Genomic DNA, 14,722 nt, shown 5'->3' with positions numbered 1-14,722 from the left:
GTTTGAATGTTTGACAGCCTTTGGTAGAAAACAAAGCAACACCACTGAAGAGAATCCTAGATTCCTCATCAGCAAAAAAAAAAACAGGTCCAAGTTTTCTTTAAATGTTTGGCAGTATTCTGTTTAAAAACAAAGTAGCATTGCTGTCAAGCGCCCGAGACCTCTTTAAGAAATGCAGGTCCAATCACAATCTTCTCTTGGAATGTTATGATAGCACTTGGTAGAAAGCAAAGCAACACCACAGCAAATTCCTGAGAGACATGACACACTCATTTTCAATCAGCTGGGTCTTCCTTTTTCCCCCTATGACTTTTAAAGCCTCATCATCTCTTGCACCCTCTCTGAACTTTCTGCAAAACAGGAAACATGTCCAAACATTCATAATCGTGACAATGGCAGGAACATGAATCTCCTATCCATGTGTAATTGAGCTGCTGCTCGTGTCTTTAAAGGGTGCCTTAAGAGACTGGTCATTTTACAATGAATTTTTAATCTTACAGCCTTCTTCTAATTGAAATGATAAAGTTATTCCATTCTCCATATGAAAAATGTTCTCATGATTTTTATTATGATAGGGATAATTTGTTTTCAACCATTTGGTCTATTTTCCATTTGGTCTCATCCAACTTTGGCTAATCCTACGTCGTGTATAACCGGTTTGTCTACTATTCATTTGGTCCAACTTTCATTTAGCCAATTTCCCACTTAGTCTAATTTCCAGTTAGGAAATACCCACTTTGTCTAATATCCACTCGGACTTACATAATCTGTAATGAACAAAGTGTTTATGAATTAATTTTTTAATTTAAATAAGTAAAGCAATAGGTATACAAAGTGAAACTTAGGCCAACCAGGCATTTAACTATATGAGCATTAGACCAAGCGAAGAGTAGATTATTAGACCAAAAAGGTTTTATAGCTGAGGTATTATCAGACTCAATAGACCAACTGCATGTAAATAAAATGAATACAATCCAGAGTATTCCCTGTGAATCCATTCCTAAAGCTTCAATTCTTTGTAAACTTATAACAAACTTGTCAATTATACCAAATTGATACTAGATCATCTGCTTATAGACCAAGTGATTCACATTCATTAGTGTGTTATGGCAATGCAGTGCATTCCAGGGGTGGTATTCTGGAACACTGTCATAAATTTTGTCATTTCTCTCTGAGATGTGACACCGCTATGATTGTCACAAATCGGTATTCTGAACATTGTCTTTTCCCTGTCATAACTCTCAAAGTTCCCGCCCATCTTTTCGGAAGCAATCCAATCAATATCATCGTTAGTTCCCAGTGGGAGCCCTTCTAGCCAATAGGAAGGCCCCATGACAGGTAAGGCGTGTCCCCAATACAGTTGCTGGCATCGCGCAACTACGCGAGTATTGATGCGCTTAATTACAAAGAGAGACAGGGAGCTATGAAAGACCTTAGAAGAGAAGTAGAAAAAGAAGGGCAACGGAGAAAAAAAAGGAGGAATTAATATGTAGGGCCTATGTACAGACCTTCACGTTTATAATTTAGTGGAGCTCAATAAATCGCTCTCCTTATTTTTTTGAGGAGCTCAATTGAGCTCGTCAGAATCGCTCTCCGTGAGGAGCTCAAATCAAGTCATTACAATACATGTAAGATAAATTGTAGATTTTTCTTAACATTGTATATATGCAAAAGCTGTGTTAGCTATTAATTAATCTGTGGTGAAACTAGGCCTGGGTCATGTCAATACGTTTAAGATGTCGTACACGCTCCTGCTAAAAAAAAAGAAAAAAAAAAAATGAAAAAAAAAAAATTGCTAAAATTTCACATTTTACATCTTTATATCCATGAAATGGCCTTCTTTTTTCTATAATTCCTTGAAATTACTTTGATTTAGTTGAAAACTATCAGAAAAATGAAGAATATTCACCACTTTCCCGACTCTGATTTGAACTCACCTCGGTAAATATTGTAGTCCCACATGTAGACTTCCATGGTGTTGCCATGAAAATCTACATATGGGACTACATGGGACTGCAATATTTACCGAGATTAATTTAAAATCAGAGTCGGGAAAGAGATGAATATTCTTCATTTTTCTGATAGATTTCAACTAAATCAAAGTAATTTCAAGGAATTATGGAAAAAAGAAGGATATTTCATGGATTTGAGGATGTGAAATGTGAAATTTTAGGAAATTTTTTTTCAATTTTTTTTTTTTTTTTTTTTTGAGGAGCGCGATTTTTTGCTCTCCTTATTTTTTTTAAGGAGCGCGGTAGGAGCGCCGGCGCGATCGCGCTCCTCAAAAATGAAGGTCTGTATGTAGCATGAAAAAATAATTTTGAAAATTGTCATGGATGATGAGTGAAACCAATATTTCAATATAATCTAACTAATATCATTATATGCTTGACATTCAGTCGGCAGGGTATCGGGATATTTGGTACTAAAGCCGCGCATTTTTGGTGCCCGCTAAAGAGATGAGACGAAATTTATGACACAATTTTTGTGACAAAAGTTATGACATCCACCAGAATACTGATTTTGTCATATCTCTGAGAAAAGATAAAATATGGAGAAAAGACAATGTTCAGAATACCGCCCAAGGATATATGCAATATGCGACAAGAAGTGCTTGCGCCGAGTGCTTTTGCATGTTATTGCAAATGGTGGATGCGGGATTGGGGTTGCAATAGGGTTTTATGTTAGGTTTAGGATAAGGCTTCATTTTTACGCGCTATGGGCAAAATGATGCGCCCAAATTGCGCTTTGCTGCATTGAAATTGCGCAGCAGCTCCGAGGCTACCTAAAATCAAGGCATGAACATGCGACTTGCGTACTCATTTATTTATTTATTTATTTATTTATTTATTTATACTCACTGACTATTGGCTACATCCTTGAACCCATTTTCTAAAAACCAAGTACACAGAGAGCCAGAGACACCACTCACCTTTCAAACTCTTGGTTGCCCTGCATGCATTTAAAGAATGGCTGCTAAGTGAGTATATGACCAACTGTGGTGCAGCCTAAAAGACAATTAGACAAAATTTGAAGTAGACCTACTACTTTCAGACCAAGTGAACATGAAGCAAGGAAACAGAGACACCAATCACTCACCCTTTCAAACTCCTGGTAGCTCTGCACGTCTTTGAGGAATGGTGGTACATCCGGTTCATCTATGAGCATGAGAAAGTGGGATGTAGGTGCCCTAGCCTTGGCCTTGGATTGCATGTAAGACTGGTAGCTGGTAGGTCGATCGAACCGCACCACGAGGTTGCAGCCATTGCAACGGGGAAGCTCAACACCTGACAAGGATACAGAAATAAAAAGAACAGTAAAACTAAATATATGGTCTGTGAGAATTATTGATTTTACCATAAATATAAAACAGCCCTGGAGAGCAATTCATAAAGACTTGTTGTATGTTAAATATCTAACAAAGTATGTTTTATCCAATATTATCATTGTACAACGCCTACTTACCTTGTTGTACGCAAGCAAATGGGAGACTGAATGTCAAACATTTGTACCGTTGCACACACGACAAACCATCCAAAATGTACCGTTGCACGGCTTTAGGAGGTGACGTCACAATACGATTCAATTCTTTGCGCTCAGTTAAAAATGAAGGTGAAATACGCGCAAAGCTTGCTGGCTGGCTACAAGCACAATGCTACCCAAGGTCATTGCGCTTGTGGGATTTGCTTTTTACTTTCCATATTTTTGCTCCCTTTTCAAAGATTACTGCAGGGAAAAACTCTTTGTTTTATTTCATATTTTCGCTAAACCCCGAGGCATTGTACAACACAAATAGCCAATATTCTTATTCGTGCAATGGTGCGAGATTTTGCATTCGGTGAAAGAAACACTCTATTCAACTCAACTAATGCCTCGTTGAATAGACCATCTTTCTATCACCTTATGCAAAATCTCGCACCATCGCACTCATGCCTATTTGCTATTTTGTAACACACAAATCCTTGTGCTTCACAGCTACTCAAAACCAAAGAAAATTGTCAGATATGAAAAATTGTTGTATGGCAAATGTTGATAAAATTCCTCCCTCTGTCAAAGAAATCCTGATTACATTTACAATATACAATCTGAACAGAAACATTTCTGTCGATTAATCTTTTTCATCAGGTCTAAAACGATTCTGTCGCATATTTCCTCCATATTCCATCCTCTTTTCTTAATCACATTAATGTCATTGATCTGTTTGTTTACTCAGTCATTCAGATATCCAGCGACTCGTTTCCTTTGGGAGGTCTATTTTGCAAACCACAGAGCCCTTCAACATAACATGTTTGGTTAATGATTAATAAAATGTACAGAGACATTGTATCTTGATTCACCGTTAAACACTTAAATGATTAAAATCTATGTATTAGTACTAATGCAATGCCGTCAGTGACAGCACTTTCTTATCTGAAGAGCACCTGATAAAATAACACTGAAAATCAATCAACAAATAAATAATGTAAATCTGTCTTACCATCTTCCACAGAGCTGGTAGCAACTAAGACATTGACTTCTCTCCTCCTGAATTTCCTCAACACTTCTTCATTCTTTCTCCTTTGATTCTGAGCCTGCACAGCCGACTTCTTCGCCACCCCAAGCCTCCCGCTGCCAATGGCAATGCAGCTGCAGAGGAGAAAGTGCAGCCTTGGATCTCTCTTGGAGAGTTTCTTGAAGAGCCTGCTCATCACCGCCGCCGTGTAACGATGCTCCACGAAGATGATACCGCAGAGGTTGGTGGTGGAGCGACCGGTTTGCTGGATATCGGCATTGGGTCCGTCTTCCTCCTCTTCTTCTTCCTCATCACTCACTTCGTCCTCGTCTTGGTCTTCCGGGACAACGGGTTTCCATCTAGGACTTGGGAGGATGAAAAGAAGAGGGGGAGAACACATTATATCATAGATATATACAAGAATCATTGCTAGATACATGTAAACTCACCACTGCTATTTGCAATAACTTTGCCATCATCTATGGATGAAGCTGTTTCATGCTATCATGCTATTCAGGTGGGGGTATGACACACCTGAACATCCCATGAAACATAGTTTAGTCACTGAAATATAGAGGCCTAGCAGTGCCATCACCCAATCATTCTATCTTACAACACCATTCAATATAAAATCAACCCAAGGTTCTTACCAATGAAGCAAAGTTATCAGGTAGATTTTGACTAAAAAATGAGTTCTTACAGTTCATGCAAATTCTTTTGCCTTTTAAAATCTGAATTATTACTATTTTCAAATGTTGATGGTACATATCAATTCATTTTGCATTAAGAACTAATTGGTAATTATGAATTATATATATGATACAAATAATGTTTATTATTCTCTTGATACCTCCCACCTGTAGACAGGTATAAATATGTGATGTCACACTACTCAAGTGGGGATGGCATAATAGATTATCCCCCCTAAGCGATATGTTCACTGCTTAAAATCTATGCCAGTACAACTACATATGGACAAGCAAAGTTGTCTCCAAACAATATTAAAAGAAAAAATTGCTCTTGGCACAAATAATCCTCAGCATTTTTAAAATCACCAATTAGAAGCATTTCCTTAAGAATAAAGAAGATTTACATGTACCTACTTTTTCATGTCCTTATGAGATCTAAATGCTTTCCTACGTGATGCATATTTGTTGGTCCTTTCCCGGCTAGCGCTCTGCTGAGCTTTCTCCTCTGGACTGGCCTCCTTGGGTTTGAACTCAGCCAAAATTTCCAACAGCCTCCTGACTCTAGGAGTCAGGAACTTCAGGTTATAAAAGTTGCCTCCTTCTCTGAGAGCATTGTCACATATCCTTTCAACCATCCTCAGCTGAGTCACTGCGTGCTGCAGGAAGAGAAGGTGAACGTCAAGGAACTCATGCCTCTCGAGCTTCAGGAGCTCTCGGACTAACATCGGGATTAGGATCTTGACCCCTAGAGGGCCTATCGTCATCAGGGCTGACAGGCATTCTGTAAGGGCTTGCTTGGCTGGCAGTACAGGATCCCGATTACAGTCTACAAGCTCCCCATCGAAGTCCTTGGCTTTGAAAGAGTATTCAAACTGGTTTAGCTGTTCCAGACTGTCTGTGAGGAGCTGCGATAGCTTGGACACCAACTCAACGCAGTCCCCATACTTCCGACAGAGGATGACTGCTTCTTTGGGCTTGGTGCCATATTTGCTAATACTGGTCAAATTAGTTGCGATTTTCGCTTTGCACTTAAGATTTTCCTCTATTAACTCGATCTGCTTCTCTAAAGCCACTGGCTTGAAGTCCGTCTTCAGAACCGATTCAGATAATCCCAAAATCCTGGGGCAATCTTCCCGAAGACAAGTTCTCAATGTGAGCATGACATGATGGTAGGGATGGAGGTAGTTCAGGGTGTGATGAAACTCATCCAGAATGAGCAGATTGAACATGGACAAGTCAACAAAGGACATCTGTAAGAGCTTGAGGAAGATATCGCTGTCCATCACCGCAACGTGACAATGTTCGATTTCATCCTGCCATTTTGTTTTGTCCCATGAACTCATTTCTTCCCGGTTCCTGTATTCCTTGACATCTAAATCGGTGTGGGTGCGGATTACGTTGCCACATTTTGACAGATAAGATTCTGAGGAAAGAAATACATATATGGACTGATTATCAAATATGGACTGATTATCAAATATGGTGGATATGAAATATCATGTATCATATTGATATAAATTACTTGGATAATTCATGTGACCAGTTGTCTATTTTTTATTCCAATTCCTGCAAGTAGCTTTTAGCAACAAGCAACTAAAGCCACTATGATCTTTTCACCTGCTTTTTATAATTCAACAAGGCTGGATGTTTGGAATTAAATTTACATTATAAATTTAGTGTTGCAATGTCAGGCAAGATTACCTGAATTGACCAGGAAGATGGATCTTTTCCCTCCATCCTTGACAGGCATCCTCACTGACCATGAGAGTTCCTTGATGAGCATCACTGCCAAGAATGTCTTCTCTGTCCCAGACTGCAGGTATACTACCGTGTTCTGCTCCAGAGCCGTTTCAAGTAGTTCAAGCTACAATGATACAATGGACAAGCATTAATCTACATCTGTCGCTCTCTACATAGGTGTACAAGGATAGTTTGATAGCTGCAGGAAGGAATTCCTCGAATGCTATGAGCAATGAAATCAGTCAACTTGCTAAAGAGTAATAACATCGTGCTTGAATACCTTGCTTGTTGAATATGTGAGTGAGCTACATAATTTGATGATTACGATTCATTCACAAACATATTTCTTGATCCTTATGTTAAAAGTAGCATCAAATAAAACTTATTTGCAATATACACAAATTTACCTTACATTTGTTTCTCATAAATTAATTTGCATTAAATTTTGTTCACCATTCCATAAACATTTGATCCGGGAATTTGATACACAATTACATTTTCCACAGAATCCATACTTTATGAGACTTATTAATCCTTACAAGTTTCTTTATGGCATTATAATTCAATATGGCTACATAATAGGGTGACTTGATTAATAAACTGAAACAAACGAAACAAACTGGTCTTTCTCCATACATTTTGAAGAGTAAAGCTGGTTCCAAATCCAATAAAAGGTGTACCATCAGTTCAAAGGAGTTGATTGGCATAAAAAAAATCGATCTCTGTTGACAGTTCATTAATGCATAGGAATTCACCTTTCAAGATTTTCCCCTAAGAGCTTGTTTGGACTGTTAAATCTTAACACCAAAAGTTCTCTTTACTTGATACATTACAAACTAAAATGATGGGATACCATTCTTCTTTATTTCTTCTCAAGAAGATGAACCCACCTGATATTGTCTAGGAGTGAAGCTGAGTATAGGGGTAAACTCCTTCTGTGAGGTGACAAAGCAGCTACCTGGAGTCTCCGCATCTATGACCTCTAACCCCAGTGAAAGCGGTGATGGCTCTTCCATTCTTGCTTAATCTCAATGTCACAAATCTAGAGACAATTAAGAAAACATGTATCCGGTTCAGAGTAATCGCAACTACATTAATTTAGCAAGCAGTTATTATTATAAAGTTGTAGTTTGGGGAAAATAAAACCAACTTACATTTAGTTTGGAAGGACGCTCTTCATATTCCCCAACCCCCCAAAAACACCAAAATATCGCATGCGCTAGGGTCTGAGCTCAGACCCTTGAGCATATGCGATGTTTTGAAATCGGCAGCAAATTATTAATACATGTGAGGAACTCCATGTTGACTCTATATCACCAATTTTGAGACTGATAGAAGCATGGAAAAGAACTTAGTGAAACTTTGCGTAAAGTAAGAAAATTTTTAACTGTTTTTAAAGATTGTGATGTTGCATGAATTTTTTATTTTCCTCCATAAAATCCCACCTTTGTCTGTTTGTCACTCGGAATATCAGAGCAAGTTCACGGCTCAATGTTGGGGTAGGTGTAGCATAGTGTAGCAGTAGTGAAGTGAAGTGGAGCCTGTGCGAACATCGCGTGAGGTACACGATAACAAACCCTCTACGAGGAGAAATAAAAAAAATTAATGTTAAAAAAAACTCCTCGAAACAGACGGTTGCCAGCTGTCTACATTCATGACATTACTAGCGGCTAGACCAAAAGCTTCGGTCTCTGTTAATGTTGGTTGTTCAGCTGAACTCCGTTGGCTTCACTCACCAAATACAGAGACCGAAGTTCTAGCGCGATCTGTACAGGGGACTCAATGCCCATATGTTTATGTACTTATGATCGGATAAAACGGGGAAGTGAATTTGCGCAAAAGCCGAGGTAAGTCACTGTTTTTGTCCCTTTAACTTGATTTTTCTCAGTTTTTTGGCAATTAATCAAATGCCAAGAGGGAATATTAATTTGCATTTTGGTTGCGTTAATTTTCAAAATTTTTATTCATTAAAGACAAAAATTGAAGAGCCCTGATGGCGGGATTTTGCATTGCAAGTCCCCTAATGGTGGCTGCACGATAGCGAGCCGTCTGTATACAAGGAGATGTGGTAAAATGTACCACAGTCTGGGGCACACGCGACTGCTCCCTACATATAGTACTGTGGGATGGGTTGGAGCATAGAGGATTCATGTACAATAGAGGCTGTGTGCACACAACAATAGACCCCAAGCCCTGTGCATTCATCCATGCTTGGGTGCACAACTCAGCAGAGCTGCATTGTCAGGCCAGCAAGAGATCTCATGATCACTTGGAGAGTCGACCGGTGCGAGACGAGGACGTCTGTTACTACAAACCTACTTTGCTTCGCCCGTTTGCCCTTCAAGGTTTATCTACATAGCTACATCTACACCACGAATACTTCACATCCCAGCATATCCACAGCAAGAAGGATTATCACAGCTACATTCTTCTTTGGCCTGCTTTTTGGTTCCTTATTATTTTCACCGTGCCTCGCACCAACTTTTGTCTGGTAAGTATATCTGTACTTTCCTCCTGTTAACCCACTTCCAACTTTTTCCCCCACAGCAAATCCATATCCAACATCCTTATTATTTTACCACAGTGGCGCTGCGAGCAGGGTTGAAATTTGAATGTTTCTGTAGCTACAACAAACCTACTTTGCTTCGCCCGTTCGCCCTTCGAGTTTATTCGTCAACATCTACACCAAGAATACTTCACATCCCAGCATATATACATCACAGCAATATCGTCACAGTTACATCCTTCTTTGGCCTGCTTTTTGGTTTGACTTATTATTTTCACCGTGCCTCGCACCAACTTTTGTCTGGTGAGTATCACTGTATTTTCCTCCTGTTAACCCACTTTCCACCCTTCCTTCCCCACAGCAAATCCATATCCATCATCCTTTCTTTAATTACTGCTTTCAACCTTTCTTTCCCCCACAGGCGAAACCTATACCATCATTCTTTATTATTTTACCACAGTGGCGCTTGCGAATCTTACTTTGCGCGAATTGGCATCCCATGAGATTTCAATTCATTCATTTCATTTATTTTGAGTGTGTTTTGGGAGTGTTCTGCTTCCTTCATAAATTTTTGGAAGGGGGTAGTTATTGGAGTGTGTTTAAAAGATCAAAAATACATTGTGCTTTTTATTTTTTATTGCTTGTGATTAAAGTGATATTCTGATTATTTTTCTGAATGCTTGTTGTGTTGCATGGGAGCGAGACTCCAGAAATAAATTTGTATCTTTGACATTTTGCAAAGCATAAGTCAATCCTTGTATTTAATACGCAATTTGTTTTTTGGATTTAAACTTGTACTAATTTTACTGTCCAATTTTAGTGGGATAATTGTATCAAATTTGTTTCCAGATTATCCCAGCTATCAATTTTGTTATATTTCCCAAATTGCGCAAAATTGCGAGATTTTGGAACTTTGATTTTCTAGTCTCTTTCCCATGTTTTGTTTGTGTAATTTTTGAGTGATTCTGAATGCTGAATTTTCATGCTCTTTGCTGTGTTCTGTTTGTGAATTTTTGCCTTGGGCGTGGCTCAGTTAGTGAATGAACCAAGCTGCATTGTGCTTGTTTTCTTTCACTTGTTTAGCTGAGCATTAGTTCAATAGTTTGTTGAATTTTATATCATATTTGTAGTCACCACATTTTCCAATTTAAAATAATTATTGTGTGTTTTCTGGATTGGATACCCAGTACTTATTTTCAACCATTTTCCAAGGAAGTTCCTTGTTTAAAAGAAAGATAGCTTGCCTTGATTTTAGGAATTGAAATCAGGATTTCCTTGGGTATATTGTCTTGCTACCAAATCTCAAGGTGGGATTAGGAGTTTTATTTTCCACTTTGAATTCCATATTATTATTAAATTCCCACATAGAATTTCAAATTGTTCTGCACTGAATGCAATCTAGTAGGAATCTATTTTCAGCCCGGTACTTCCTTTACTGTGATTGATTTAAGTTTTAGGCAAATTTGCAAAGAATTTTCTGTTAGTAAGTCAAATTGGGTTTCATGTTTTTGAAATATGGTTGTTTGAAATACTATTGATCAAACTGTGGAGGATACCACATGTTTTCTAGAAGTCGATGGCAGACCTCTTCCACTTGGTTTAATAAAGAAAAAGCTTCTGTTTTAGACAAACCGATTTATGATGGCATTAAAGGTAGTTGGGAAATTTTTCTTCAACAATTTTCTCGGTATGCTGATAAGGCAGGTTGGACCACCAGGCAGAGAATCAATAATTTATATTTGTGTTTGCAGGGGCAAGCAGCTGAATTTTGTGCAGCTTTATTTGAAAGCAACCCCAAAATTGATTACTTTGATTTAGTTTTTGAATTGGGAGAAAGGTTTGGACATGATTCACCTAAAACATACCCTCAAAATGTCCAAACTCACCGAGGGCATCCTGCTTTTGTTTATAGCCAATTTTCTTCATATTATTTTCCCAACCCCACAACACAATGTCCAGTTCAGGCTACCCCTGATATTTTGTGGGATTCTACCCCAAAATCATGTAAATATAATTCAAGGGACTCTGATGGAGTTGGAAAGTCACAATGGAAGACTGAGATGGCCTCTATTAATAGCAAGTTAGACAATCTTATTAGTACCCTTGCTACATGTAAACTTTCAAAATCCAATTACCCAAACTGGGAAGGGTTGAAGATAGAGGCCGACCTTCAACCCCAATAACAGAAGGCCAGGGCTCCGTATTAAGCAAAAAGAAATTAGATCAAAGAGAGACTACAACTGTATATGTTTAGGATCTTATTAGTTTGATAAAAAACTCTTCTATTGCTACAGATATAGATGCAAAACTCTCAGTTTTGGAAAACAATATAAGAGATAGCTTTAATAGTCAAAGGGTGACTATACTACATTATGTTACTGTGATTTTTTACATTAATCTACAATTTTTATTCCCATATTCTCTATAAAAAAATCTGTTTGATCCATGAAGTATGAAAAAAAATCTACTTACTTTTAACTTAAAGGATAAAAACTGCAAAACTGCTTAAATTACAACATATGTATTACAAAAAGAAGTATTTTATTTTAAATGAGACACAGCTTACAACTGCCAATGATTGTAACTGAAGTACCTGCATCTTAACATTTAAATGCAGTGTTAAATGTTTATTCTGAGTTTTGCAAATTGTTGTTATAGAGCTCTTTCCATTATTACATGCAGATACAAAACTTCCATTATTTGTAGCACTGAACATAAATGGGCTGCAGTGACTTAAAAGGTTTATAAGAGAAAGCTTTTCTCAACAGTGAAATTATGACTGTACTACATTATGTTAATGTGATTTTTATAATTATGTTATTTAAAACATCAAATGTATGATAAATGTAACAATACGAAATAAGAGGCATGTTAAATATGTTGATTACATGCAGGTATCATTTTTTATTTTACATGACAGAAGTAGTTATGTGTAGGCGAAGGATCAAAACTGGAAAACTGCCAACAAATCTTTTCTCATTGACTTTTATATATTATATTTTTTTTTTACAAACTGCTCTCTGAAAAGTCTTTGGATTATGTGAAAACTTTATGTTAAGAAAGAAATTGACTAATAATAACTGACAAAGAATGTAAAATTACAGAAGAAAAACTCGACATAATTTACAAAAAATGAGCACCTATTGACAACATACATCTGTAGTTTTTAAGGAATTACCTGATTTTATTAATTTGATTTTAATTTGTTTTAAGTAGATATGAAGACTTTGTTGATCTTTTGTTGATATAAAGTTAATTCAAAGTTTTTCAGTTGACTTGAAGAATTAAAACTGCATTGAACAAATACTTTGTCCATGATTTGTACATTGTTCAATGGAAGTGATTTAAATCAATGATTTTTTTAAAAAAATCATGATTTAGATCAACGTGATTTAAATCCGCCAACCCTGAGAATGCACAGGGCTTGGGGTCTATGGTTGTGTGCACACAGCCTCTATTGTACATGAATCCTCTATGCTCCAACCCATCCCACGTCCCACAGTACTATATGTAGGGAGCAGTTGCACGTGCCCCAGACTGTGGTAACATTTTACCACAGAGAAATTTTTTAAAAAAATGTTAGAAAACTTCTTGAAACAGACGGCTGCCAGCTCACAGCTGTCTATTAAACTAGCGGCAAGACCAAAAGCTAATTAGCTTTGGTCTCTGTTATGTTGGTTGTTCAGCTGAACTCCTTTGGCTTCACTCACCACGGGGATACAGAGACCGAAGTTCTAGCGCGATCTGTACAGGGGACTCAATGGCCATATGTTTGTGTACTTAAGATCGGATAAAACGGGGAAGTGAATTTGCGCAACAGCCGAGGTAAGTCACTGTTTTTGTTCCTTTTAACTTGATTTTTCTCTGTTTTTGGCAATTAATGCCAAGAGGGAATATCAATTTGCATTTTGGTCGCGTTAATTTAAAAAAAAAATTATTCATTAAAGACAAAAACTGAAGAGCCCCGACGGGGGGATTTTGCATTGCAAGTCCTAGGCTAATGGTGGATGCACGATAGCGTGCTGGCTAGCTACGGCCAGCGCCAGCACGGTCGGCGCCCCGATCAGACCGGGAGCAAATGAGCTGCAACTTCGCCTTCGCCTCCCTTGTTGCGCCTGGAATGCATTGCAGTGCAGGTTCAGGATTTCAAAACAAAAATAATCATAGTAATTTCGTTATCATAAATCACAAAGATGAAAAATCATATATTCATCAGAGCCAATCACGCCTTTAAATTAAGAAGATTAATAAAATACATAACGATACCCGAGAAATTAGACAAAATGTAGGCTCTGTTTCTGAAAATTGTTCAGATTTTTCTAGCGCAGTGGAAAGGTGATGTACGATGGTGGTGAATAGCCAAATGGCAAAATAACTTGTGCTAAATGAATATTGTTCCGCTGGTGTTCCGCTGAACTCCGTTGCGTTGGCTCCACTCACCAATTAATACAAAGAAATAAAAAACAAAAATGTTAAAAAACCTCCTCGAAACAGACCACTGTCAGCTGTCTAAAGAATGCCTAGATTTGACATTTGGAGGATCTAGGGGAGGCTCCCTGCCAAATTAAGTAGCACATCAAATTTTGTCTGAAGGAGAGCAGCAATAGGCATTCTACTTTGATCGATGAACAGGCTTACAGTCCTACATCGTTGGAGTAAACTAAACTAGATAATTTTGTTTAGAGGAAGGAATTACAGGGTCATCAAACAAACCGGTGGGGGTGCATGAGTGGGCTAGGAGACTGCAACCCTTTTTAAGTATAAAAGTTCTTTTCTCAAGTTTTCTGCAAAATTGTAAAAAAAAAATACAAACAAATTGGGTCTATATAGGTCTATGCATGTTCATACAACCCTTTCACAATGGTTCTATGGCCCCAATATCAAGAAAGCAATAGTAAATAAAAAATGTTCTATAAGAGGGTTGATTTTTAAAAAATGGCATGTACGGGCTAAAAATATAGTTCCAATTTCCATTATTTTGATTACTTTATCGATTCAGTATAGTAATCACTTACCAAATTTTTTTTTAGTAACTGATAGATTTGAAGACTTCAAAAACTGTATTGAATTAGACTAAATAACAAAGTAAATGTGAAAAGATTCAAGCACCACCTCTTTGAAAACAAACAAAAAAACATTATATTGTTGAATTAAAAAGTGTTCAAACAATTTTTGTTTGCCCTTAACGTCAATGTGGGTGGAGGTGATTCCCCCTCTTTTTTTTTGGAGGGGGGCTGTAAAATGTGGTGACCTATGTACTCTTTTTTATCAGCTTTTGTTTTGTATGCAAAGTGG

The 14,722-nt window shown here is 37.6% G+C and overlaps 1 protein-coding gene across 3 annotated transcripts in view; it reads right to left on the bottom strand.

Annotated features, from left to right (window-relative positions):
- LOC121418382 (endoribonuclease Dicer-like) overlaps positions 1-13,807 on the bottom strand; it is a 50,394-nt gene extending 36,587 nt beyond the window's left edge. For 2 of the 3 annotated variants that reach the window (XM_041612220.1, XM_041612219.1), the window contains exons 1-6: positions 13,688-13,807; positions 7,812-7,963; positions 6,883-7,045; positions 5,596-6,604; positions 4,478-4,857; positions 3,100-3,287 (exon numbers count right to left, since the gene is read on the bottom strand). In XM_041612220.1, coding sequence (XP_041468154.1) covers positions 3,100-3,287; positions 4,478-4,857; positions 5,596-6,604; positions 6,883-7,045; positions 7,812-7,937 — 1,866 coding nt within the window. In that variant the 5' untranslated portion in view covers positions 7,938-7,963; positions 13,688-13,807. The remainder of the gene's footprint in view (positions 1-3,099; positions 3,288-4,477; positions 4,858-5,595; positions 6,605-6,882; positions 7,046-7,811; positions 7,964-13,687) is intronic. The other variant, XM_041612221.1, reaches the window with a different exon arrangement.
- Positions 13,808-14,722: the final 915 nt, after the last annotated feature.

Source organism: Lytechinus variegatus, chromosome 7, assembly GCF_018143015.1.
Source record: "Lytechinus variegatus isolate NC3 chromosome 7, Lvar_3.0, whole genome shotgun sequence".
Lineage (NCBI taxonomy): Eukaryota > Metazoa > Echinodermata > Echinoidea > Temnopleuroida > Toxopneustidae > Lytechinus > Lytechinus variegatus.
The sequence above is the reverse complement of the archived record's forward strand: the minus strand, read 5'-3'. Positions and strand labels throughout refer to the sequence as shown.